This window comes from Phytophthora cinnamomi (genome assembly GCF_018691715.1).
Source record: "Phytophthora cinnamomi strain GKB4 chromosome Unknown Contig98, whole genome shotgun sequence".
In the NCBI taxonomy this organism is placed as follows: Eukaryota; Oomycota; class Peronosporomycetes; order Peronosporales; family Peronosporaceae; genus Phytophthora; species Phytophthora cinnamomi.
The window spans coordinates 273278-296042 of NW_027151031.1; the positions used below are offsets into that span (position 1 = coordinate 273278).

Consider the following 22765-nt stretch of genomic DNA (forward strand, 5'->3'; position numbering starts at 1 on the left):
TGTAGACTAGGGCAACTGCCCTCCATCGCAGATCGCCAGAGTAGGTCATCTTAAAGATAGCTATTTTCCGAATGGCCAAGAAATTCACCGCAAACGGAGGCGGCGGGCTTATACCGGAAGACTATCATTGCATTATATCCCTTTGATTGGTTCAGCTAATCCCATGTTGCCTTAATCGTCTCTTGACTTCTCTTAATACGAGTCAGTTTACCTATCCCTGAGGCCTGCTGGTTTGCTACTCAGAGTATAAGAGTCCGATTTGGACAATCTGACTGACAGGCACAACACTGAGCGACTATTTGTGAGCATCTACGGTACTTGAGTTGCCTTTCACTGAATCAGGGATGGTAGTATCGATTTCGACCCTAAAGAAATAATAATAATAACGATTTATTATTTACTAACTGTATAAATATTACTAATTCGGTGCGTGAAAATATCATATTAATAAATTTAGTTACAAATATTAAAACGAAACTACCAAAAAACCCTTACCACAGATTCCGCTCGCATTTCCTCATCCGCTCAATCTCTACGTCGTTGTGATGAAGAACTAGCTGGCGCTGGGCTCCCTCATTGCTAGTGCGTGCGCGGAGAGGGCTCAATACAAACGAACCTGTCGAAAAGACTCTTGAAAACCTGTTGAGGAGCAACGGGCGTCCCGAGCTCGGGAGGGTTTGTAATGGTCAGTATCAGCCGGAATTCCATCGCCAGATTTACGACTCGCTGTTACTTGAGTACGGTTGCCAGATTCCGTGAGAGTAGCTTCACCCACCTCCGTAACTTGAATCGACACAGATCCCTTGACGCTTGCTGAGGAGGGCTCACCGTCCGGTTGATCTTTGTTAGAACGCACCCAGGACTGCAAAAGCTACACCAAGAGGTGTATGCTAGCAAACCATAGACCCTAATAGTGCTAGGCGTATCGTTTGAAAAGCTCAGGTTCACCCCAGAATTCATTGCTGCAGGTATGATGAACTGGATTACTAATAGTATATTACTATTTGAAGTCTATAGTACTAATCGTGATTTTACTACCAATCCCGGCTGGGAATACATTTCGTGACGAATTAAAAAAAAATTGTAGGGCTGGTAAATTCGCAAGCTGGTCTCCCAGGAAAAAGAGATTTTATTTGGCTTTGGCCATTAAAAGTCTTCTTCTGCAACTACCTCTTTCGAGTTCTCAGCGGTGTCTCGTTCTGCTTATGATCTCTGGCCTTCACGCGGGGCACTTCCGGATATTTTGGATAGTCCAGAGGGCACGATCAATTCATCTAACCAGCCTGTTAATTTCGGACAAGCACTACCGGATGGCCAGGGGGTCCCGCAGCTCCAAGGGACATTGGTCGTAGTGGATAGTAATGTCACCACACGGGTTTACATTCACCTCTGCGACTTGACTGATGTTGCCATCTTCAGATCGCCCTGGCGGACTTTGTTGCTCTTCTTGTCGGCCCTAGAGAAGACGTTGCTTGGGCTGTACCTTGACTGCATCGCACTATACACACAAGCAAGACCTGAAGTAGCGGCATGCGTTCGATAGAATATTGCTCGCGGCAGCCAATCCACATCCCGTACTGGTAGTCCATCCCTGTGCCAACGCCCTAGGAGACAGACACGAACGCCCGCATGTTGGCGGCGCGACTTGGAGCACCGCACACGCATTTCCATCTGAGCGCGACGAGTGTCACCTTCACCCCCTTGTGGTTGAGCCGTTAGCCACCATTGGCAGTCCGTAGTGCTGCTCACTGTGGCGTCGGCCCGAATGCTAGCGAGAGCTTCGTCGCTGGGCCCCTCCTCAGCCGATTCCGCAATGAATCCGACCCGTCACACGTTGCCGCTCGAGGTCTCCGTTAACTCGCCCGGCTCTGCGCTGCTGACGTACTTGCGAGCATCGTCGTGACGCGCACCGGGCCGGTCACCACCAAGCCCACGAGGCCGTGGCCCGTGCGCGGGCATTGGAACCTTTTGGCCGACACCACTTCTTCGTGCCCGCGCAATATGCGCGTCAGCAGGTAGACCCGCCAGCAAAATTGTTCTCGTGGCCTGGGGGCTGCAAGCAGCAGCATTACCGCCAGCTGCAGGTTCCCCGTCTCTATCCGCGTTGGCGTCCGATTGAAGCAGGCGTGACGACGACAGCGTGACCCACGCAGAATTTTTGCCAGCACCACGTCCGCAGTGACTTGCAGACGCCACGCGCGCCAACTAACATTGTCCGCTGTCGGGCATAGCTGCTTGGACTTGATACCAACGTGTATCGGCTGCGGATAACCCCACCATGTGACGCTTTGGGTGAGTACAGTAAAAAAATCCCTTTGCTTAAAGTTCCAGGGAATGCATAGGGCAGGTAACTCCGCCAGCGATTGGCTCTCCTACGCCAATCACAACTAGATTTACTCTGTGATCTTGGCATAAAAGGATCATCGCCCAAACTAAGCCCTCAGTTACGCCCAAAACAGACTAAATCGGGCTGGATGCGGCTAAGATTGGGCATCTCCCATACGTGGCTCGCTGCGCCTGGGGATCCGTCCCCTCATTCCGCGATTTGCTGGCTCGAGCTCAAGCCCCGTCCCGTTTCGAAGACCACAGCCTACCATGGCGTCCACGATCGCGTCCTTCGCCAACTTCCTCAAGCAGTCCAAGGCGCACGCCGTGGACAACCGCGAGGTGCTGATCGCCGGCGTGCTGTACAAGAAGCCGGAGCGCAACTCGCTGCTCTGGAAGAAGCGCTACTGCGTCGTGTACAAGGACGAGCTGCAGATCGTCTACTTCCTGTCCCTCGAGGACTTCGAGAAGCGCGCCATCCGCGGCAAGATCCCTTTCAGCTCCGTGCACGCGTGGGACGGCAAGCCCAATGGCTTCCAGTTCTACACGCCGTCCAACAACTGCTTCCGCGTGTACACGGAGGCGCCCGAGGACCAGCTCAAGTGGGTCGAGGTCATGCAGAAGGCGTTGGACAACGCGCCCGACAAGAAGGACGGCGAGAAGGTCGAGTACACCCGCCCCGTGGCCTCGTCGCCCTCGTCTTCCCCCAAGGGCGCGTCCTTCCGCGCCAAGCGCAGCGACTCGTGGCGCGAGGAGGACCCCGACGTGCTGACCATGGCCGTGGAGCTTGAGGACCTGCGCTCCGAGGTGGCCACGCTCAAGGCCGAGCTCGCCTCGTACGAGCAGGCCGAGAAGCGCTACGGCACGGAGATCAGCGCCGCTCGCACGCGCCGCGGCTCCGTGCTGGACGACGGCACGGAGCTCAACATCGAGCCGCGCGAGATGGAGCGCATGCGCGCCATCTTCAACCTGTTTGACGTGCAGGGCAACGGCTTTATCAGCGAGGACGACCTCATGGACCTTCACGCTAAGCTGGGCGAGCCCATCTCGACCGAGGACGCGCGCGAGGCCGTGTCGTACATGCACAGCAAGTCTACTACCGGCCAGATCGACTTCAACTCGTTTATGAAGTGGTGGAACGACGACCACGCCGCCGACAACCAGACCGAGGCCATGCGCCGCTACCAGGCCAAGTTCAAATTCCTCAAGGCACGTATCGCCAACCCTGAGGTCGGCAACATCGAGACGGAGGCTGTCGGCGCCTTCCCCAGCTTCGAGTTCCGCGTCAACTTCTACCACACGGGCCCGAACGGCGAGCGCCAGCAGATCTCGCCGTGGCACGACATTCCTCTGTACAACCCGGACGGCACGGTCAACTTCATCTGCGAAATCCCCAAGTGGACGCGCAAGAAAATGGAGATCGCCACGGGTGAGCCTTTCAACCCCATCAAGCAGGATACCAAGAACGGCAAGCTGCGCGAGTACGGCTGGGGTGAGATGATGTTCAACTACGGCGCCATGCCGCAGACGTGGGAGGACCCCTCGCACGTGACGGAGGGCACGGGCTGCGTAGGCGACAACGACCCGATCGATGTTGTGGAGATCGGTACGAAGCAGTGGCGTACGGGCTCCATCGTGCAGGTCAAGATCCTCGGTGTGCTCGCCCTGATCGACGACAACGAGACGGACTGGAAGGTTATTTGCATCAACGTGGAGGACCACTACGCCCCGCTCATCAACGACGTGGCTGACATCGAGGCCCACATGCCCGGCTGCATCACGGCCATCCACGACTGGCTCCGCGACTACAAGCTGCCCCAGGTGAACAAGTACGGCTACGAGGACAAGTGCATGGGCCGCGATTTCGCCGAGGCCACTGTGGCCGAGACCCACGAGTTCTGGAAGCTGCTGATCGAGCAGCGCGGTGGCCAGGCCACCGTCTAAGTTGGCCAGGGCTCTCCACTGGCCGCTCCGGCTGGAGGAATAGTAGACACAGGCACCACAATGGTGGGGTAATGTAAAACAACGACAAACATGGCAAAACTTCGTTCTTCGAACGGGAGGTGGACGCGCCGCAGCTCATTGCTGCGTGTCGTCTGCGTATGCGACGCACGGTCCGCTTTGGTGCAGGCTGCACCGTGCAGCACCCGATGCCGATTTTTGCGCCAGCGATAGTCCAAACAGCAAATCCCGACGGGCGGCGATCAACCCTACGCTGGCCTGCATTGGATTGAGCCTGACCGCATCAAGATTCAAGACATGCCACGCACTCCGTTCTGATCTTCGCCCCACCAAAACAGCTTCAGTCTTATCGCCGCTGAAAATATCGTGATGATGGAAGTCTCTGACGTGGTTTGGCCCAGCCAGACCTAGGCGTGCTGCTGCAAATAGCGAGTACAGCTTGCTCTGAAAATGGAAGTTGAAGGCGCACGCTTGTCCGGTGACTACCGTTGATTTGGCTGCCTTCAGCCTCGTCCTCGACTGACAATCAGGTCGCTCCAACTCAGGCCCGCATGTTGCTATTCTCTGCCGAGCCGTAGCGCGTCATTCAGGAATCTACTTGCCGCGGTGTTTTCTGCAAGGTCGAGCGAAGTCGCCATGCCCTTGGAAATCGTCGTTCCAGCAGGGCGCCAGAATGTCGCGGACAACAATGATGCTGCCCCAGAGCTACCCCCAGTCAAGGTGTCGCCAGACCGCCGCAGGCCTAGATCGCCGTCCTCACAGGATAGTCGACCAGCGTCTCCGACTTTCATCAAGATTGACGGAATGGGGACCAGCAGCTCCATCCTCACGTCGAGCGCGACTTCCATTGCAACTTCGGCCTCGACCGCGTTAGATATGAGTGCTGTGAGCGTGGCCGACAATGCCAACTCTCAAGATTTGGCTGCAGGCAAGACTCTAGCGAGAACCAACGCGCGGGCGAATCTGTCGATTCTCGACAAGCGCATGCGCATCGGAAAGAAGAAATTGCAGTACAAGAACGTTGAGCGCAGCTTCAAGCCTCCTGCCGGGAATGTGATCAACCTGCAGCACGAGCAGTACGCGCTCACCTACGGTATGATGTGCGGTATACGGGACTCTGCCGGGCTTCAGAAGCCTTTCAAGCAGCGTCTGACAATGGACGATTTCATGCTCGTGGACAAGAAGATTTTCCCCGCCAACGCACAACTGCAGCATCCGTTCAAGTTCAAAGACTACTCACCTGATGTGTTCCGGCAGGTCCGCCGCCGTTTCGGTATCGACCTGGCAGATTACATGCTTACACTCAGTGGTGACTTCAACTTCATCGAGTTCATGTCGAACTCCAAGTCGGGTCAGTTCTTCTTCTACTCGCATGACGGACGCTTCATGATCAAGACACAAACGAAGGACGAGTCTAAATTTCTCCGACGCATCATGCCGCACTACTACAAGTTTGTCATGGAGAACCCTAACACGCTTATCACGCGCTTCTATGGCATGCACCGCGTCAAGATGCACCACCTTCGGAGGAAAATGCACTTCGTTATCATGGCCAGTGTGTTTGACACACCGTTGGAGATTCATGCTCGTTTTGATCTGAAAGGCTCACGTATCGGACGCCACGCATCCCCAAAGGAACACGAGCGAGGCAGTGCAGGCGTTTTGAAAGACAACGATCTGCTGGAAAAGGGATTTCATTTGCAAATGGGCGTAGCGAGGCGTGCCATCTTCCTGGTCCAGCTTCGCAAGGACGTTGAGTTTCTTAAGCGAATGAAAATCATGGACTACAGCCTCCTCATTGGCGTGCACGACTCGGGTAGTGAGCTGCACAACGATTTATACACGGGATCGCCATCCAGTGCAAGTTCTGAGAGCGTAGTATCTCCGACACAAGCCAATATCTCCCAGTCTTTGCCAGTGTCTCCTTCCAGTATGGAGTCTGACGTGAACCTGGACGTACCACAGACTAGACCAGCTCGATCAGCTTCAGTACCGGGCGATAGCATCAACTTGCAAATGTCTTCGTCCCTGAGTGCGGTCGCGTCGATCCAAACCAGGCTTGCTCTATCTCCACCGAATACTCCAACATGGAGTGATGGGTGCGTGGACCCCGACTTGGACTCGGACAATGATTCGGAGACGAGTAGCGATGGCGGCTTCGGGATCAGCTTTGGGAATGCTTTCGGTGACTTCGCTTCGCCAGCTAACCGGAGTTCGGTTGGATCGTTGCCATCGACACCAAAAGGATCCGGGTCTTCGATGGCGCCACTATCACCGCGGTTGCTGGACACGGCTGCATATGCCGAGTACTCGGAGTCGGTGTTTTGCAAGGACGACGGTGGCATCTACGGCCGAGACCGACACGGCCGTAAGAATGGTTTCGTGTATTTCCTGGGTATCATCGACATCCTGCAGCAATACAACACGCGCAAGATAGCCGAGAATATTTTCAAAGGGATGAGGCACAACCGGAAGCAAATCTCGGCCGTGAACCCCGAGTTCTACGGCGACAGATTCATCGAGTTCGTAGAGAAGCATGTGGTGCAGGATGACACGCTATTTTCACCTCGACCACGAACTTCTCCGTCATCCAACGCCATGACGGATAACCTGCCTAGTAGTATGGAAGAGGAAATTACGAGCACTGTAGCGTAATGGGGACAAGGCACATTCATTTTTCCCTTGTTGACAGAATTATGTGTCGCTTCGGTTGTTGCTGTAAGAAACTATAACGATAATTTTCGGTCTTCTTGCGCAAACCCATTCGACCTCCAGGCGAAATCAGCGTAGTATTTTACTTTTAGGCTGATGAGCGCCCTTCCCAAGCAAGACAAAAATATCACCAGGCCTGAAAAGACACCTCGAGCAGGAAGAGGAATACTCTCCACGTTGCCGTTCGGTGCCCACAAGATGGAGGCTTCCGCGTCACCAGGGACGGCAGTCTCTGGGCTCATGCAGCAACTGAAAAGCGGCGAAATCTCCAAAATGCAGCTCTTCCAGCAACTTTCTAAATTGCAAGCAGCACCAGCTACCACAACCCACTCCGTTCCTCCTCCCGCCCCGACCGCGCTAAAGAACTCCTCACCACCTCTTCAAATGGCGACGAATGCAACCTATCAAGCTTCTCCATCGGTCTTTCAGGCCGGAACAGCGCCAGTGTTCGCGCCGTCATTTTCATTTTCTGTCGCAGGAAACTACACCCCCAGCACAGTGGTGCCTCAGGTTAGCGCTGCTCCGTCGTTAGCAGCTCCAACGCCCTTTTCTTTTGGTGCAGCTGTGGCGCCCACGACGTTTTCGACGCACACAGTGCCAGCAAACCCCGTGTCCCCCCGTGCCTTCTCGATGCCTCCGGTACCTGATCACATTGCTATGGCTTCCAAACCGGGTGCTACGATTGTAGAAAATGATGCGGAGTTGCTTGCAACGGGGGTATCACACGATAAGGCGAAGCGATTCAGCGTGCAGGAATGGATGGCTACTAAGACGCGCGCGTCTGCTTCAAGTCAAGTGAGCAACGCTTTGCGGCTCCACTACCAGCAACAATCTCAAGCACAAGCTGCCGATTTTCAAGACACGTTACATGAAACTTCCTTCGATCAACGCAACGAAGAAATTCGTGATCCATTCGGAGTGAACTCGCATGAGAACAACTCTTTTGCATCGTACCCACAGCACGCCGAAAATTTGTTTCCAGATGTTGGCAGTACTGGTGAACATTTTGCTCGAGATCGTGACGAAACCAACCGACAAAGTTACATATACTCACCACAGCCCAACTCTTCAGGACAAGCGCAGCTTGTTGATGATGACTTTGGTCTTAAACGTGACGATAGAGGGGGCGAACAACAGTATCTCGATTTCACCGAGCAGTTCCGTGACGAGCTGGACGACGGGCACATTTCGAGTGCGGGCAACAACGGGGGGAAAGCTGGTGCATCCGGAAGCAATAACAATACAGACGGTCAGTTCCACGCGCGAGTGACACGTTGGAAGTCGCAAAAAGATGCTATCCGAGAGCAAATGAAGCAGCAGCTACTGCAGTCGGAGCTGGACGAGTGCACGTTTGCACCAAAGATCAACCCGAAGTCTACCAAAGTAGTCGCGAAACTGCGTGGACGGCAATCTACGGGTGTCTCCAATCAGGGACTAAGCATTTTACAAGCTGTTTCTGAACGTCTTTACCAGGAAGCAGACAACTACAGAATTCGAGAGGAGCTCGCGACAAAGCTTAAAGCTGATGAGGAGGCAGAGATCGAGCGCCAATGCACATTCAAGCCGAAGATTAACCAGACCGACAAAGTGAAGGCGAAATATATGTCCAAGGCGACTTCTTCGCCGTCGATGACAGCAGCATCTCGAGAGGCTGCCGCGAAGGAGCTAGCTGAATGCACATTTTACCCAAAAGTGAACGGCATTCGATCAGAAATGGTCTCTGCACAGCTCTATTTGCAACAGAACATTTACGAGCGTTTGAGTAAGCCGTGTTGTGCGGATTCGGATGATGGAAAGTCTCCAGCTCGGAGCCGTAGCGGCCGAAGGAGAAGCTTATCGTTGTTCGGCGATGATGACGATGAAGATAGGGACAACTTGGAGGTGAGTTCCCCTCGCTCATGCCAAGACGATATTTCGGTGCGACCTGGGGGCAAAAGCCGACGCCGGCGTGGGCAAGGGCCACGATCAGTTGACGCTGAGCAAAGTCGAGAAGGAAAAGAGGAGCGTGCCCGCCAGTTTAAGAACTTCATCGAGCGGCAGAAATTTCACGAGCAGGCACGAAACAAGCGCATCGAACTGACCAAGCAGCAGCTTACCCCAGGGTACAAGCCGACCATCAACAAAAAGTCGCTCGCAATGATGGAGAACGGGCGCAAGGGCGATTTTCTCGAGCGCATTTCTACCTACGCTCTTCGCAAGGAACATGACAACGTCAAGAAGAAGACCGTTCGCTCGTCGGTAGGTTTGTTCAGGTGAATTGACTCGCCTCGAAATGACCATCGCTCACTTGCTCGTGCCTTCGTCTAGGACCCGAATTGTACGTTCAAGCCAGCCATCAACCAGGCCAGCACCAAGCGAAAGCCACGCTCGATCACCGAGCTGAGTCGCGGCGACCTGCTGCGTCGAGAGACGACACAACGGCTGATGAAGCTGAAAATGGAGCAGGAGGAGATGTCCGCGTTGACATTCCGTCCACAGTTGAACCGCATGTCGGAGCGCCACGAAGGCCGCCTCAAAATCCTCTCCAGCCCGGACACGTATCTGCAGCGCATCCAGCAGCAAAGTCAGGCACACACTATCAAACAGCGTCGAGCCATCCAGGAGAAGGAAATGGGCGAGTTCGCTGAGTGCACTTTCAAGCCGCGCACGATTGAAGCCCCAGCGTATGTGCAGCGCATCGCGAGGAGTGTGTCGCTCACGAAAGCATTGCGCGCCCAGCAGCAAGCCACAGCCCGGGCGAGGGAGAAACCCGAATGGAAGTAAGCCTCACCGTCCGAAATACACCGACCACACTCTATACAAACCGATTTAACGATCACTAAACTCTTACATGAACGTGCTGCTGCACACGTACGTCACTAACGTATCTTGCACATTTTTTGTTCCGGTATTCATATCAGCCCCCTTACCAATTGTTCAGAGATAATCAGATCGGATCGAGCATGGAGCAGCATCGCCACGAGACCCACCAGCGCTGGATCTGCGGCAGCTTCGCGGTGTTCGTGTGCTTCATTATGCTACTGGGCTCGGCGCACGAGATCCCGCAGCGCGGCGTGGTGGTCATCAACACATGGCCGTTCGTGAACGCGACTCGCGCAGGCTTCCAGGCGCTGCACGGCCCTGGCGGCCGCTCGCGCGCGCTGGATGCCGTCACGCGAGGCTGCAACCGCTGCGAGGTGGACCAGTGTGACTTCACTGTGGGCTACGGGGGCAGTCCCGACTCCAATGGAGAGACGACGTTGGACGCCATGATCTTGGACGGCTCCACGATGGAAATGGGCGCGGTGGCGCAGCTCCGACGCGTGAAACCTGCCATTGAAGTGGCTCGCGCGGTCATGGAGCACTCGTCGCACAGCATCTTGGCTGGGGATGGAGCGCTCGCCTTCGCCAAGATGATGGGCTTCGAGGAGACCCCGCTGGATACGCCGCGCTCGAGAGACATCTACCAGAAGTGGCGGGAGGATCAGTGCCAACCCAACTACTTCCGCAATGTTGTTGGGCAGAACACGTCGTGCCCGCCCTACAAGCCGCTGCCGTCGGAACACGAAGTGTTTACAGGGATTCAAGGCCAGTCGCTGCTGCGTGCCAGTGCAGGTGGTAGGCAGAACAGTGTCGGGGTGGAGAGTTTGATCTCCAAGGAGAACCATGACACCATTGGGATGGTGGTACTCGCGGAGAATGGGCACATGGCTGCAGGAACCAGCTCCAACGGAGCAACCCACAAGATTGCAGGGTGAGTGTGCCTAACAATCATGCATGGATGCTAAGGTTTTACTGATGGTAACGCTCTGCTTCGTAGACGTGTTGGTGACGCCGCGGTTCCTGGCGCTGGGGCTTACGTAGATTCGTCTATCGGCGGCGCTGCAGCAACAGGTGACGGAGACGTGATGATGCGCTTTTTGCCTTCATTCTTTGCTGTTCAGGAAATGCAGAGAGGAGCTCATGTACGTCTACTTGCTGGACGCAATGCGAGCTAGCTTGGGTACTGACTGGGCTTCTTGCCTTTGATACGACAGCCCCGCAAAGCATGCGAGCGCGCACTTCACCGGATTGCGGCAGTGTACCCTCACTTCCTGGGAGGCATGGTCTGCCTAAATCGGCTTGGTGAGTTTGGAGGGGCTGGCTATGGATGGGATTTTGCATTCAGTGTACAGGCAAGCTGGATGTCGGAGCCCGAGGTGGTTCACGTGACACCATTATCTCCTCCCTCATGATTTTACCGATAAATGACACTAAAAAAGAACGCCAACATGGAAAAAAGCATAGTTTAAAGGATCCGTCCGATCAAACTCTCGACAGGATATCTATCTACTAACGTCCTTGTCCCTTTTCGAAGTGGAGAGAGTATAAGAGCGACCCGCATGACGAGCTCGTAAGCAAATGCATGAAGAAGGCGGGCAACACGCACGGCGCTGACAACGCGTCGGAGCGCGCAAGATGTGGTTGACGGCCGTATCCGACTGCCACTTTACAGGAAGTATGGCACCAGCGCACGCTGGTTGAAGCCATCCGACGACTCAGCGACCTGAAACAGTCAAAGCGTTGGTGGGTCAGATCGACAACACCGAAAAACAACAAGACAACACCGCGTATCACCAATCGTACGTACCTCGCGGAACAGCTTGAAGTCACGCTCGAGGTTCTCGTCGAATGACAGGATGGCTGCAACATTACCGCATCGGTAGCAGTAGTTGGGCGCGGACCAGACGGTCACCAGGCTATTGTCGAACATGTACTTGAAACCTTCCTGCACGAGCTGGTGGGCGCGACAGATGAGGTCGAGACCGTTAATCTGGTTGAACTCCTGCGTGACCTTCGCGCCAAAGAGGTATCCAGCGCCACGCGGGCTCATGGCCCACGTCTCGATGTCCTCGGGGTCGGACCACATGAGGTCGCAGAAGGATCCTTCGTGGGGGATCTCCTGCTGACGCTCTATTGTCCGGATCTGGTCCAGCGTGCGCAGCTCGGGTGACAAGCCGCCGTGCACGCAGAGCACGCGTCCGTCGATGATCGCAGCCAGATTGAGGTAGTCGAACACGTCCGTGCAGTACTTCCACGGGTTGGCGTTGCCGTACTTGCGCACGCACTCCTCGTAGAAGCCGTAGACCTGCGTGATCTGCCGGCACTCGTGGTTGCCGCGCAGCAGCGTGATGCGGTCCGGGTAGCGCGCCTTGAGGCACAGCAGCAGCTCGAAGGTCTCCACGCTGTTGTGTCCGCGGTCCACGAAGTCGCCCTACGACGGAAGAACAAAGCAGTGAGCTGTCTGGCTGGGCCCCTCCCCCCCCTCGCGCTCTACTACGCACCATGAAGATGTAGTTGGTGTCCTGGATGTCTCCACCGCAGCGGAAGAGCTCCAGCAGGTCGAAGAACTGGCCGTGGATGTCGCCGCAGACCGTCACGGGGCTGCTCACGGGCTGCACGTTGGACTCCTCGATGAGCAGCAGCTTGACCATCTCGCACACCTGCTTGAGCTCCAGCTCGCTCAGCAGCTTGCCGTTGCGCAGGTTCTCGATCCACTGGTCGGGGCCGCTGCCGCTGCTCGCGGGCTTGACCTCCTCCAGCGCCACGTCGCTCACGCTCGTCATGCTCAAGCAACCAAGACTTCCTCCTCCTGTACTGGGAGTAACAATAGACTGGACGTCGGTCGCTGCTCCCCCTGTGTTTTTGGGATGGGACCTTCCGTACACAACTCGCACACAATAACGAGGTACACCACACCATAACGCAGAGTGATGGTCACTTCAACTTGAGCTATTGATACACTGGTCTATCCACGAGAATGGGGACCAAGCAGCAGCAGCCCGCGAGACCCTCGCACGGCGGCGGGGCAGCAAAGCCGTCGCCTCTGGCCGCGCGGGTGCGCCGCGGAGAGGCGGCAGGCTTCCCTCGCGCGGAACTCTGGAGCTGGACGGACGACGGCGCCAAGGACGAGCTCATCGAGAGCATGTTGCGCGAGTGCGTGCCGCCGATGCCATCGACCCCCGCACTGAACGGCAACTTACCGCTGCCCGTGGGTGCGACTGGCCGCTCGCTGCTGCCCTCGCAGCGCCATAGAATGGTGAGCGCCGGCCAGCATCCGCACCCGCAGTCGCCATCCACAGGCCAGCACTCGCACCCGCAGTCGCCGTCCACAGGCCAGCCGTCGTCCAGGAAAGCCAGGAACCTGCAGTCTCCCCCAACGTCGCTGCCCCCGCCGCAGCTGCAGCCAATGTCGTCCAAGAATTTGATGGCAGCAGCTCCGCACTCGACGGGGCAGGAGGCCTGGAAAGCCTTCAAGGTCGCACATCGCACGAATAAGATTCTAGCCAAGACTCGGAAGGTCATCAATATGTTGATACGACAGAACAGCTCCATCAAGAATGTTAACGATGGAGAAAGTGGGAGCTCAGCGCACGGAGATGACGCTGGTGTAGCAGATCGAGACAGGGACGTGGACGAGGGTGACAAGGAAAAGGAGTGTGAAGAGATGCGAGCTGCGGCGGCGGCAGCAGCCAAGCTCTTAGAGGCGAAAGCAAAGTTTCAGCGTGAAGTCCTAGACGATGAGTCTTGGGATAGTAGTCACCCAAACGGCGACGTCGGTAATGTCCAGAGCGGATCCGAGGACTTTTGGAGACTGTACAAGAACAGCACTACGTGTAAACGACCCGGGTCAGCACGAGGTCGCTACATTGCCAACTGTCAAGATTCGTCACTCTTAGTTCTTCCTGTGTTAGATCTAAAGCGGCCATCCCGCTACGAACGAGCGAATCAATCGCTACGCTACGACAATTATTACTTCGGCGACAAGCGCGCCGAGGCGCTAGGCGATGCGCTTCAGCTGCTTCCTGTACCCGTACAGACATTATCCATGAAAAACGTCGGTGTTTCCGGTAGCGGGTCGTCCGCTATCCTGAGTGGAATACCAATGCGGCAGTTGAAGCATCTCAATTTTTCAGAAAATAGGCTGGGCACGAAGGGCATCCTCACTATTTATCGGACACTGGAAAACCCACAAGTTCACCTGAAGTCTTTGGACCTCGGCAACAACCAGCTAGGCGACCAGGCCGTGAGAACGCTGATACAGTGCTTGTTGAATCGCTGTACCTTGGAGCACCTTGATCTTCGACGCAATCATATCTTCCACGCCGCAATCTCGATCGGAGAACTCTTGCGCATTACTACACCACTTGCTTCCCTCAACCTCTCCTGGAACAACATACGTGGTGAACCGGCCCAACACTTAGCGCGATGCATGATGGAAAACTTGACGCTTACACATTTGGACCTATCTGATAATACGTTGGGTAACAACGGCAAAGCCGATGCTGATCTCGGAGCATGTCTGGCAACGAACAAATCGTTGCGGTATTTGGACATTTCGAATAATCACGTCCAGGCCAAGTCAGTGTTCGTATATGTAAATGGTCTCCAGCAAAACACGGTTCTCGAGACTCTAGTCGCCCGCGGTAATCCCATTGGGGTCATAGGAGGTGAAGCTATCTTGCGCTCAGTAGCTTCAGGATCCGTCTCGTCGTGCCAGATCGACGTTGGTGATTGCAATCTAGAGATTTTGGACGGAAATCTGGAGGGATCCATATACGGCGGTGGTACATTTAATCTGAATATGGGCGAACGATCAGATGCCATATTGCTTAGGGAGTTGCTGCAGCTTGTCTGGAAAAGCAAGGCCGAAATAGTGGACGCGGTTCACAACGGGGTCCCATTTACTTTCAACAGGAAGGACGAGAAGACGCTAATGGGCTCTATTCCTTCGCAAGGATCTTTGCAAATTAAAGTCCAGCCAAACTACGATCGCCACGAAGAACTAATATCCACTGATGGCTTCGATCGCGTGGTTAGGCTGATGGGTCGGTCGTTTGGTCACTTGCACGATGGAGATGAAGCAGCAAAACTATTTTGTATCCGTATTCTGGCTGAAGAATATACGTTCACAGTGGCTGAAGCAAACACGCTGCTCTCACTTTTCGAGTCGCACACATCTCAAGTAGAAAAAGCAAGCGCTGCTGCAGCGCTGATTCCTCAAATCATACAAACACCGTCCGCTGAAGCTAAAATTGCCCACGCAGTCACAGAAGAGATTTATGATTGTGCTTCCATGGAGACACCCAATGAGTTTTTCGAGGACAAAGACGCAGATGGGAAGATTGATGTGTGTGGAGATATTTGCATGACGATCGGACTTGAGAACTTATCGGACATCGAGCAGAGCCACGTTGAACAGAAGGTTGGAAAGTGGATTTCTTTCAACATGAATAATCCTAGTGGCCGATACCAGCTGAATATGGCGAACTCAATTGATCGTCGCATCCTCATGCGAATACTGGAGGTGAACAAGACGGAAAGGAAAATGAGGCAGCAACTGAAACTGATGGACACTTCTCAATATGGTTTAACTACGCAACCACTTCAAGGTGGATTCCGGAATATGAGGCTAAACCATCTGCCAATCGTAATGGGGTCAAATTGGCAGTTTCCACGTTTAGGAATTCTCGAGTTCGACTTCGTCACGACTCGACGGCCGTACGCAATTTGCACAGCACTTAATGACAGTGCCTTTGAGCAATTCCTGAAAGAGTTCAAACAGTTGCAAGTGACATCTGAAATGAAGCTTGTGGGGCTGCGCTCCATATCGACACTATATTATTTTACTTGCAGTCAGGCGCAGCGCATCATGGAGCACTTTGGTACTTTCGAGCGGGACCCAGCCACAGGATGCTTATTCCGTGGCGAGGCCTTTATTGTGCTGTTCAGCCGAATCGTCGATGAGTGGAACTTAAGCGAGACGTTATCATTACTGGACCTTACCACGAAGACACAGGTGCTGGATCGATTGGGCGTGTTGAACTGCTTCCACCCGCTACAGCAAATTGAGTCTTATAGACAACTCCAGCTGGGCGCGTTTGACCAGCGCCAAATGATCCTTATCTTGGTCAAGCTTGCTGCGAGCGGGGAGGCCGAGCTGACAAACGCCCAGCTTAACGGAGATGCTATTGAAGCTGATGTATGGAAAGCATGGACAAGTGACGATAAGTTACCTTCCCAGGGAGTTCTATGTTGCTCCATGCGTGCGATAAACAGCATGCAGTCGGAGGCTCAATTACCGGCGACAAGCGTGCGCAAGAAGCTTCTGCAATCACTACTATTCAAGCTCGATAACAAATCTCACGAGCAAACATTTTTATAAGAAAGATAAAACGTGGTCTCAATGAAAATGCGATCTAACGCCTGCTCTCGTAAGACCAAGCCATCGAGTAGACTAGTTGAAACACGGCCAACTTGAATTACTTGCGCGTGAGCAGGCGAGCAGCAACAATAGATGCCGACAATACCAGCGTGGTAAGTGCTGCTAGTGCAATCTTGTCTTCGCACACTTCGTTCCATTTCCCAGCCAAGGTCGTCGTAATGGATGAAGCCTTGCCAGTGCTAGTTTTGCCGTGGGCCTTCTTTCGCAAAGGCTCCTTGGCAACAGTTTTCTTCTTTTTCGACTTGGTGCCACACTTGCCGCCACAACCCTTGCCGTCGCCACCAGAAGAGCAACACGAACCTCCACCCCCACAGCAGCCGCCTTCACCATGGTGATCATCTCCGTGATCGTGTTCATGGTCGTGCGAGTGGCCATGGCCGTGACCCCCACAGCTACCGTCGCCATTGCAAGCTGACGAGGCAGCCGCCTTCGCCTTCGACAGGGCCTTAGATCGATCAGCCGCAGACAGATCGCCCTCGGTGCGGATCTGTGCGCGGATAGCCGCCGCCGCAACAGTAGCGGGCTGGGAGCGTGAAATCACCTCGCCCGTAATATGGAATCGCGCCGCTGTGAGGACGCGTACCTCCGCGGAGCACCCGATGAGGGAGTCGTCACGCGGCAGAAGCACCTTAGTATAATTCTTCGTGTGTGCCACCGTATACTTCTTATCGTCGGACACTTCTGTGTTCACCCACACCTTCTGCGTAGTGCCCACGAGGTGTGTGTACGGCTCGAACGTCTCGAAAAGCTTGGTGAGCTTGCGACTGCGGTTCTTCACCACCTGCGTCGGAACACGTTTCATCTTGGCTGCAGGCGTTCCCGGGCGAGGGTAAAACTGCGAGATGTTCATAATGTGGAAGCGGTACTTCTCCACAAGCTCCATGGTTTCCTCAAAGTGTTCCTCAGTCTCTGACGGGAAGCCGCAGATAATATCAGTCGCAAGTGTGAGATTAGGCACCTTGGCGAGCAGTTCATCGGCGACGCGGCGGAATTCAGCGGCCGTGTACTCGCGGTTCATAGCCAGCAGCACATCGTCGCTACCGGACTGCACGGGCACGTGCAGGAACGAGTACACGCGCTCATGCTTCAACACCTCAGCGATCGCATCTAGGTGATCCAAAATATACGGGGGGTTGGTCATGCCCACACGGAGCATGACGCCATCCGGCACAACTGCGAGCAGCTTGCGCAGCAGCGTAGGCAGATCCGTGCCAATATCAATACCATAAGCACCAGTGTCTTCACTCGACAGCCAGATCTCCGTCACTCCCTCGCTAATCACCGTCTGAGCTCTGGAAACAATAGCCTCCGGCGTGTAGCTCCCCAGTTTACCTCGCGCGTGGCGCGTCTTGCAGTACGTGCAGGCGCCCAGGCACCCGGTGCTCAGCGGGATGATCTCCACCATGGGGTTCTTGCGGATCTTGGGCAGATCCAGCTCCGGCAGGCGGTTCTTGGACAGCAGCCTCACCGTGTGGCCCTTGAGCGTCTCCTCCACGACCTCCACGACGCGGTCCACCTGCTGGATGCCGACGATGCTGACCTCCTCGAGGCCCTTGAGGTGCCGGTCCGCCTGCGGCACACAGCCGGCCACCACCACGGCCTTGTGCTGCTTGCGGCCCTTGACGGCCAGGTGCATGAAGGCGGCCTGCGACGGGTCCTTGACCGTGCAGCTGTTGAGCAGCCAGAGCTGCGCCGCGTCCGGGTCCTGCGTGAAGCGGTAGCCGTAGCTGGCCAGCACGCCCTGCATGTACTCCGAGTCGCTCACGTTGTGCGAGCAGCCGTACGTCTTCATCCAGATGAGCTGCGAGCCGGGCACGCTCGGCTCCTTGGCGTCTCCGTCGCCGCTGGCGGAGCTGCTGCTGGCCGTGCTGCTCGTGGCCGCCGCAGCCGGCTGGAAGCGCGGCTTGGGCGCCACCATGGGCGTGCGCACGGAGCTCACGGCCGCGCGGTCCAGCTCCTCCTCGCCGATCATGTCCTCGATGTCGTCCATCTTGCGTCTCGCGGGGCAAATCCGCAACTGAATAAGAATGGCCGGTGGTGGTTGTTCAAGCCGTTTTCCGACATTATAATTAGCGAGGAGGATTACTAATGGGAGGATTATGGACGGACCGAAGAGGCAGTTTATTGCTTTAAGCACCTTTTACTGGTAGTAAAACTATTGTTTATTGTTGTGTGGGGGTAATACAGGCCTCTGAGACGAGCGAGACGAAGAGTTCATGGAGTATGAGCGGCGCTCGAGCCTCCGAGGCGCGTGCCTGTGTGCTCAGTTCAGTTGAACGGACCCACTGAGTTGCGGCGCCCCAGCGCCGGCACCAAGAGGGCCGTTCGCTTGAAGGCAAACGGGCGCATCTGGCTCCGAAGGCGAACTACGATTTGCAAGTCTCTGGGAAATCACAAGCTTGGGGCTGGAAGCGTCCCGGTGCGGCAGGCTGTTCGGATCCACTGTCGCCGGACCGAAGATGAACCGGTGGGACTCCATGTACAACTTGCCTCTGACGCCAAGTCTGGCAAGAATTTCGCCTCGCGTTGAGGAACGAGCCACATTGATTCGAGTCACGGCGCATCAACAACTGAGCTTGTTGGTTGCTTCGACTGGCGCACGGGCTATAGATACGAACAGTACACGCTCGCACTGGCGTGACGTTAGTAGGGCATGCCCAAGAAACAGCGGCAAAAGATTGGATCAGTCGTTCGAGTGACCAGCGTGACTACCTCAGGAGTCGGAACCGACAACTGCAACGCGGTCTCCTTGTTTGTGTGGCTCGTATTTGCACGCACCACACTGTATGCTCACCGCATTAGGCCCCTCATATCGGCACGATCAATAAACTCAAAGCCCTGGAAGGCAGCGCTCGCAGCACTGCGGCCATTTTCATTGTCTGTTACACACTCGGACATCGCAGAAATCTACCTCAAACGATGCAGACTCTACATGAGAATCCCGCACCACGTGCAGCAATTCTTCTCTCTCTCTGACCCTCTTCAGCTGAACTTGCAGATGACCGTCGGCACCTTGAACACGTTGCCGTCATCATCGGAGCATGACGTCTGCAGCTCGATGTACTTGCGGCTGCAGTCCACGAGACCTTCGTAGCGTGATTCCACGAAGGCCCGCAGCGGCTGCGTCATTTGGCTGGCGTAAAGCTCCTTCAACGCCTTGCCGTAAGCGTTTCGGTCGTACAGCATCAAACCACTGACGGTGCGGTAACGCAGATCCTTGTCAGCCGCACCGGTGTTGCCCATTTCCGCAACACGGTGGAACAGCAAGTCGCAGTTGAGATCAGTCTTTTCCTTGAACTGTGCCAGGAAATCTTCAAGAGTCGACTCAGACGACAACTGGATAAGAGTCGAATCCCACTTCGTGAATCCAGGAGGCTTGCACTTGACTTCCGACATCTCCACTACATCGTATTCGTCCTTGGCACGAGCAGGTGCAGCAGGCTCCTGCATCAAGTACATGTTCAAGCCTAGAGAATTGGATGAGTCCTTGAATGCTTCCAGCTCCTTGCGCTGAATCAACTTGAGCATCTCCAGCATAGCCAAACCGGTCACGGACGCCGTCGTCGTTGCAATAGCCGGAATGATCTTGCCAGCAATCATCTTGCACTTGTGACGCGACGCGTCGCGGATGCGGTAATTGAAGGCCCGCAAGTTCGACGCCGCGTAGATGAAATCGATGTGGAAGTTCATATCCTGATCCTTTTCGAAGTCTGCAGGCTCGAACGACAAACCGGAGAGATCAAACGTTTCGAGCTCGTGGAGCAGTTCAATGAGCTCATTTTTGTCGGAGTCGTTCGAATTCTTGATTTTCTCCTGCTCCAGACGTTTGATCTCGTCCGAGTCCGCCGCAATCTTTTCATTCGACGGTTTCCAAGTAGCCGGAACATACTTATTGCCAAGCTCCTCATAAGTGGCTGGGTCACGCCACTTCGAATCAGCAGGGACCAACTTCTGCTCAGGCGGGGGCTGAATTCCATAGGAGACGGCCAGAATATTGGCGGTGGCGCGCACAAAGTTGAGGTGTAGGGGGTTCTCCGGGTCGAACTCGTCCACAGCTTGAGGGAAACGCTTCGCGCCCGACCAGAACTTCTCACCCGAGTTGGTCAAGTGGTCCTCCGGAAAGTTGTGGATAAGCTGAAGAATACGGTCGCGGAAACGTGACGTCATGAGCTCAAACGCCAGCGTGACACACTTCTCGAACGTAATATCCTTCGCCGTCTGCAGCGTGGCACGCAGACTGCGAAGTCGCTCCAGCTCCTGAACAATTGCAGCTGACACAAGCTTCGGGTTCGGGTTTTCCAAGGTAGCCTTCTTAACCTGGTCAAGGTACGCGGCGCGGTCTTCTACGAACTTTTTCGCCTCTGCGGAGGGCACGACGAAAAGGTCTTCAAACTGCGCACGCGACCACTCAATGCAGTGCTCGATCAAAGACGGGAAGTTTCGCAGTGTGCACATTGGGATGCCATCACCCTCCGCATCCTTGGGGCCATCCGCATAGCTTTGAGTCTTGTAAGGAATCACCACCTGCACATTACACTTCGTGCCCAGCGTGCCGCTCTCCAAAAGCGGGAGCTTGTGGAATACACATTTGCTGTCCACGTACAGACGCGCCTTCACGTTGTCCAGGGCGTTCGTGACGACGTCCAGGTCGGTCCAGAACTGGTCGTCGAACACATTTTCAGTGTGCGGGGCAACGAGCTGCTCCAGAGTCTTTACCTTGAGGTCCGCGTTCATTTGATGCACCGCAGCCGTAGCTGCTACAGACTTCGGCTGACCCACGTTGTGCTCCCTGAAGAGGAACTGACGATTCAAGTTGCTCACTTCGATGCGATCATTGTCTGTGACCGTCACAAGGCCTTTCTCGCCACACGCAATGCCAATCATGGCAAAGTTTTTCAAATACTCGCAACCTAGTGCGCCGCAACCCACAAGGAACGTGCGGATATTTCCTAGCTGTTTTTGGAACGAAAGACCAAACGCCGTGATAATGTGGTCATAACGCGAGCCAATCGGGGTTGCATCCGTCGGGCGCTCGTCAGGCAGCACCTCGAATGCATCCAAGTGCAACCACTGCTTCAACGGTGTGAATTTGCCTGTGAATTTGACCACTTCTTGAGCGATAACTCCACCGTAGAAAGCTGCCAGAGGGTGCAGTTCAACTGCAGCGTACAGAGCCGCCTGTCGTGCAATCTTTTCATCAAGTTCTTCGAGCTGCATCGCTTCCTGCTTTGAAGCTCCTTCGCGAGTGAAGTCAGAAAGGTGCTGAATGCCCTCCTTCGCAATCGCAACGACTTCATCCGCTTCTGCGTCGTTGTGAGGCTCCGGGTAGCGTCCGTGGCGCTCCTCAAACTCCATAAGACTCCACATGATCACGTGAAGCTGCTCCGCACGTCCAAACTTGGCTCCATCCGTGAACATGAGTCCGAATTCGCCAGCAGGCACAGGCGCCACCAGCGATTCCTCCAGCGACTTGAAGTTCACTGTGAATGGCTTCTTGTGCTGCGTAAACACACCTCCGCCCTCGTACGGCGTAAACTCCGAAGTGTCACCAATCTTCAGGCGGTACGCGTCAAAGACCTCCGTCTGCTTGCCGTTGCGGAACACCTTCTTGTTGGCAAACTTGATGCGACGCGGACCCATTGTGTTAATTGACTGGTTCGGATCCGTCTTGAGTTTCATGCCCTGCACGTCGCTGATCTCAACCCAGCCGTCGTGGTCTGAGTCCGGCATCTCGTGCATCTTGCCGTCCTCGTCCGGGCCCAAAATGCTCAGCACGCCGTCCTTGTCGTTCGTAATGTCCGTGATGATGCGCGTGATCGGCGCTTCGCCCGTGGCATCAAAGCCCTTGAACTCGTCACCGAAGTCCGTGAACGCGTAGCCAAAGGCGCCGCGGATGTCGCACGTGATGAAGCCGATCTGCGGCGACTGCTGGCGGCAGAAATGGTTCCAGCGCACGAGCTCCTTGCGGCTCGTGTGCGAGAAGACCACCACATTGTGCTTGGCCACCACCTCCTCGGTGAGCGGACCCTTGTGCACGGCGACCGACACCATCTTGTTGAGCTCCGCCAGCTTGTGCGAGACCGCCGAGGCGCGCGGGTGGCCCACGTCCTGCTCCGTCAGGAAGAAGTTGGCGCCCAGATCCTTCATCTCCGCGATGCCATCTAACAGTCCCAGAAAAATAAAATCAGTAACCACAGAGAATAAATATAATACTCAATAAAAAAAAATCCCCCACCGTCGTGCAGTGTGATGGCGCCGGGGCCCGCGAGGATCAAGTTCTTGGCGCACTCGATGCCGACGCCCTGCAGCCCCACGATGAGCACCTTGAGCTTCACCAGCTGCCACACGCGACACAGACGAAGATTTATTTTTAGCAGTGACCATCACTCCTGTGCGCAGTTTGTACCCATCTCGTTACCTTGGCCATGGTCTCGAGCCCGAAGGCGCCGATCTGGCGACTGTACTTGTCCATGAAGCCCGCATCCTTCTCCAGCTGCTGCGTGGCCTCCATGGCGCTGTCCT

At 55.2% G+C, this 22765-nt stretch overlaps 8 protein-coding genes across 9 annotated transcripts; 5 read left to right on the plus strand and 3 right to left on the minus strand.

The window, feature by feature from the left end:
• Positions 1–2595: 2595 nt before the first annotated feature.
• Positions 2596–4269, plus strand: IUM83_16248 (Inorganic pyrophosphatase; the record flags this gene model as incomplete). The annotated part of the gene is made up of 1 exon (XM_067941118.1): positions 2596–4269. The coding sequence occupies one exon, from the start codon at positions 2596–2598 to the stop codon at positions 4267–4269; it is 1674 nt and encodes a 557-aa protein (XP_067783630.1).
• Positions 4270–5091: 822 nt separating this feature from the next.
• IUM83_16249 (phosphatidylinositol-4-phosphate-5-kinase (PIPK-C)) lies at positions 5092–6942 on the plus strand (the record flags this gene model as incomplete). The annotated part of the gene is made up of 1 exon (XM_067941119.1): positions 5092–6942. The coding sequence occupies one exon, from the start codon at positions 5092–5094 to the stop codon at positions 6940–6942; it is 1851 nt and encodes a 616-aa protein (XP_067783674.1).
• Positions 6943–8307: 1365 nt separating this feature from the next.
• IUM83_16250 (Structural maintenance of chromosomes protein) lies at positions 8308–9762 on the plus strand (the record flags this gene model as incomplete). The annotated part of the gene is made up of 2 exons (XM_067941120.1): positions 8308–9237; positions 9307–9762. 2 exons carry the CDS (start codon positions 8308–8310, stop codon positions 9760–9762), a joined length of 1386 nt encoding a protein of 461 aa, XP_067783614.1.
• A 67-nt stretch (positions 9763–9829) lies between these two features.
• IUM83_16251 (putative N(4)-(Beta-N-acetylglucosaminyl)-L-asparaginase) lies at positions 9830–11213 on the plus strand (the record flags this gene model as incomplete). The annotated part of the gene is made up of 4 exons (XM_067941121.1): positions 9830–9849; positions 9920–10732; positions 10799–10943; positions 11016–11213. 4 exons carry the CDS (start codon positions 9830–9832, stop codon positions 11211–11213), a joined length of 1176 nt encoding a protein of 391 aa, XP_067783678.1.
• A 254-nt stretch (positions 11214–11467) lies between these two features.
• Positions 11468–12584, minus strand: IUM83_16252 (phytochrome-associated serine/threonine protein phosphatase; the record flags this gene model as incomplete). Its single annotated transcript, XM_067941122.1, has 3 exons — positions 11468–11524; positions 11609–12232; positions 12303–12584. 3 exons carry the CDS (start codon positions 12582–12584, stop codon positions 11468–11470), a joined length of 963 nt encoding a protein of 320 aa, XP_067783615.1.
• A 194-nt stretch (positions 12585–12778) lies between these two features.
• On the plus strand, positions 12779–16183 carry IUM83_16253 (the record flags this gene model as incomplete). 2 transcript variants are annotated; one of them, XM_067941124.1, is made up of 2 exons in its annotated part: positions 12779–13647; positions 15655–16183. In XM_067941124.1, 2 exons carry the CDS (start codon positions 12779–12781, stop codon positions 16181–16183), a joined length of 1398 nt encoding a protein of 465 aa, XP_067783602.1. The 2 variants fall into 2 exon arrangements, with proteins under 2 accessions (XP_067783602.1, XP_067783603.1); XM_067941123.1 differs by lacking the exon at positions 15655–16183 and having other exon boundaries at positions 12779–13523; positions 13589–13638.
• A 97-nt stretch (positions 16184–16280) lies between these two features.
• Positions 16281–18233, minus strand: IUM83_16254 (MiaB-like tRNA modifying enzyme, archaeal-type; the record flags this gene model as incomplete). Its single annotated transcript, XM_067941125.1, has 1 exon — positions 16281–18233. The coding sequence occupies one exon, from the start codon at positions 18231–18233 to the stop codon at positions 16281–16283; it is 1953 nt and encodes a 650-aa protein (XP_067783613.1).
• A 992-nt stretch (positions 18234–19225) lies between these two features.
• On the minus strand, positions 19226–22754 carry IUM83_16255 (putative ubiquitin activating enzyme, E1 family; the record flags this gene model as incomplete). The annotated part of the gene is made up of 3 exons (XM_067941126.1): positions 19226–22404; positions 22479–22581; positions 22662–22754. The coding sequence occupies 3 exons, from the start codon at positions 22752–22754 to the stop codon at positions 19226–19228; spliced, it is 3375 nt and encodes a 1124-aa protein (XP_067783690.1).
• Positions 22755–22765: the final 11 nt, after the last annotated feature.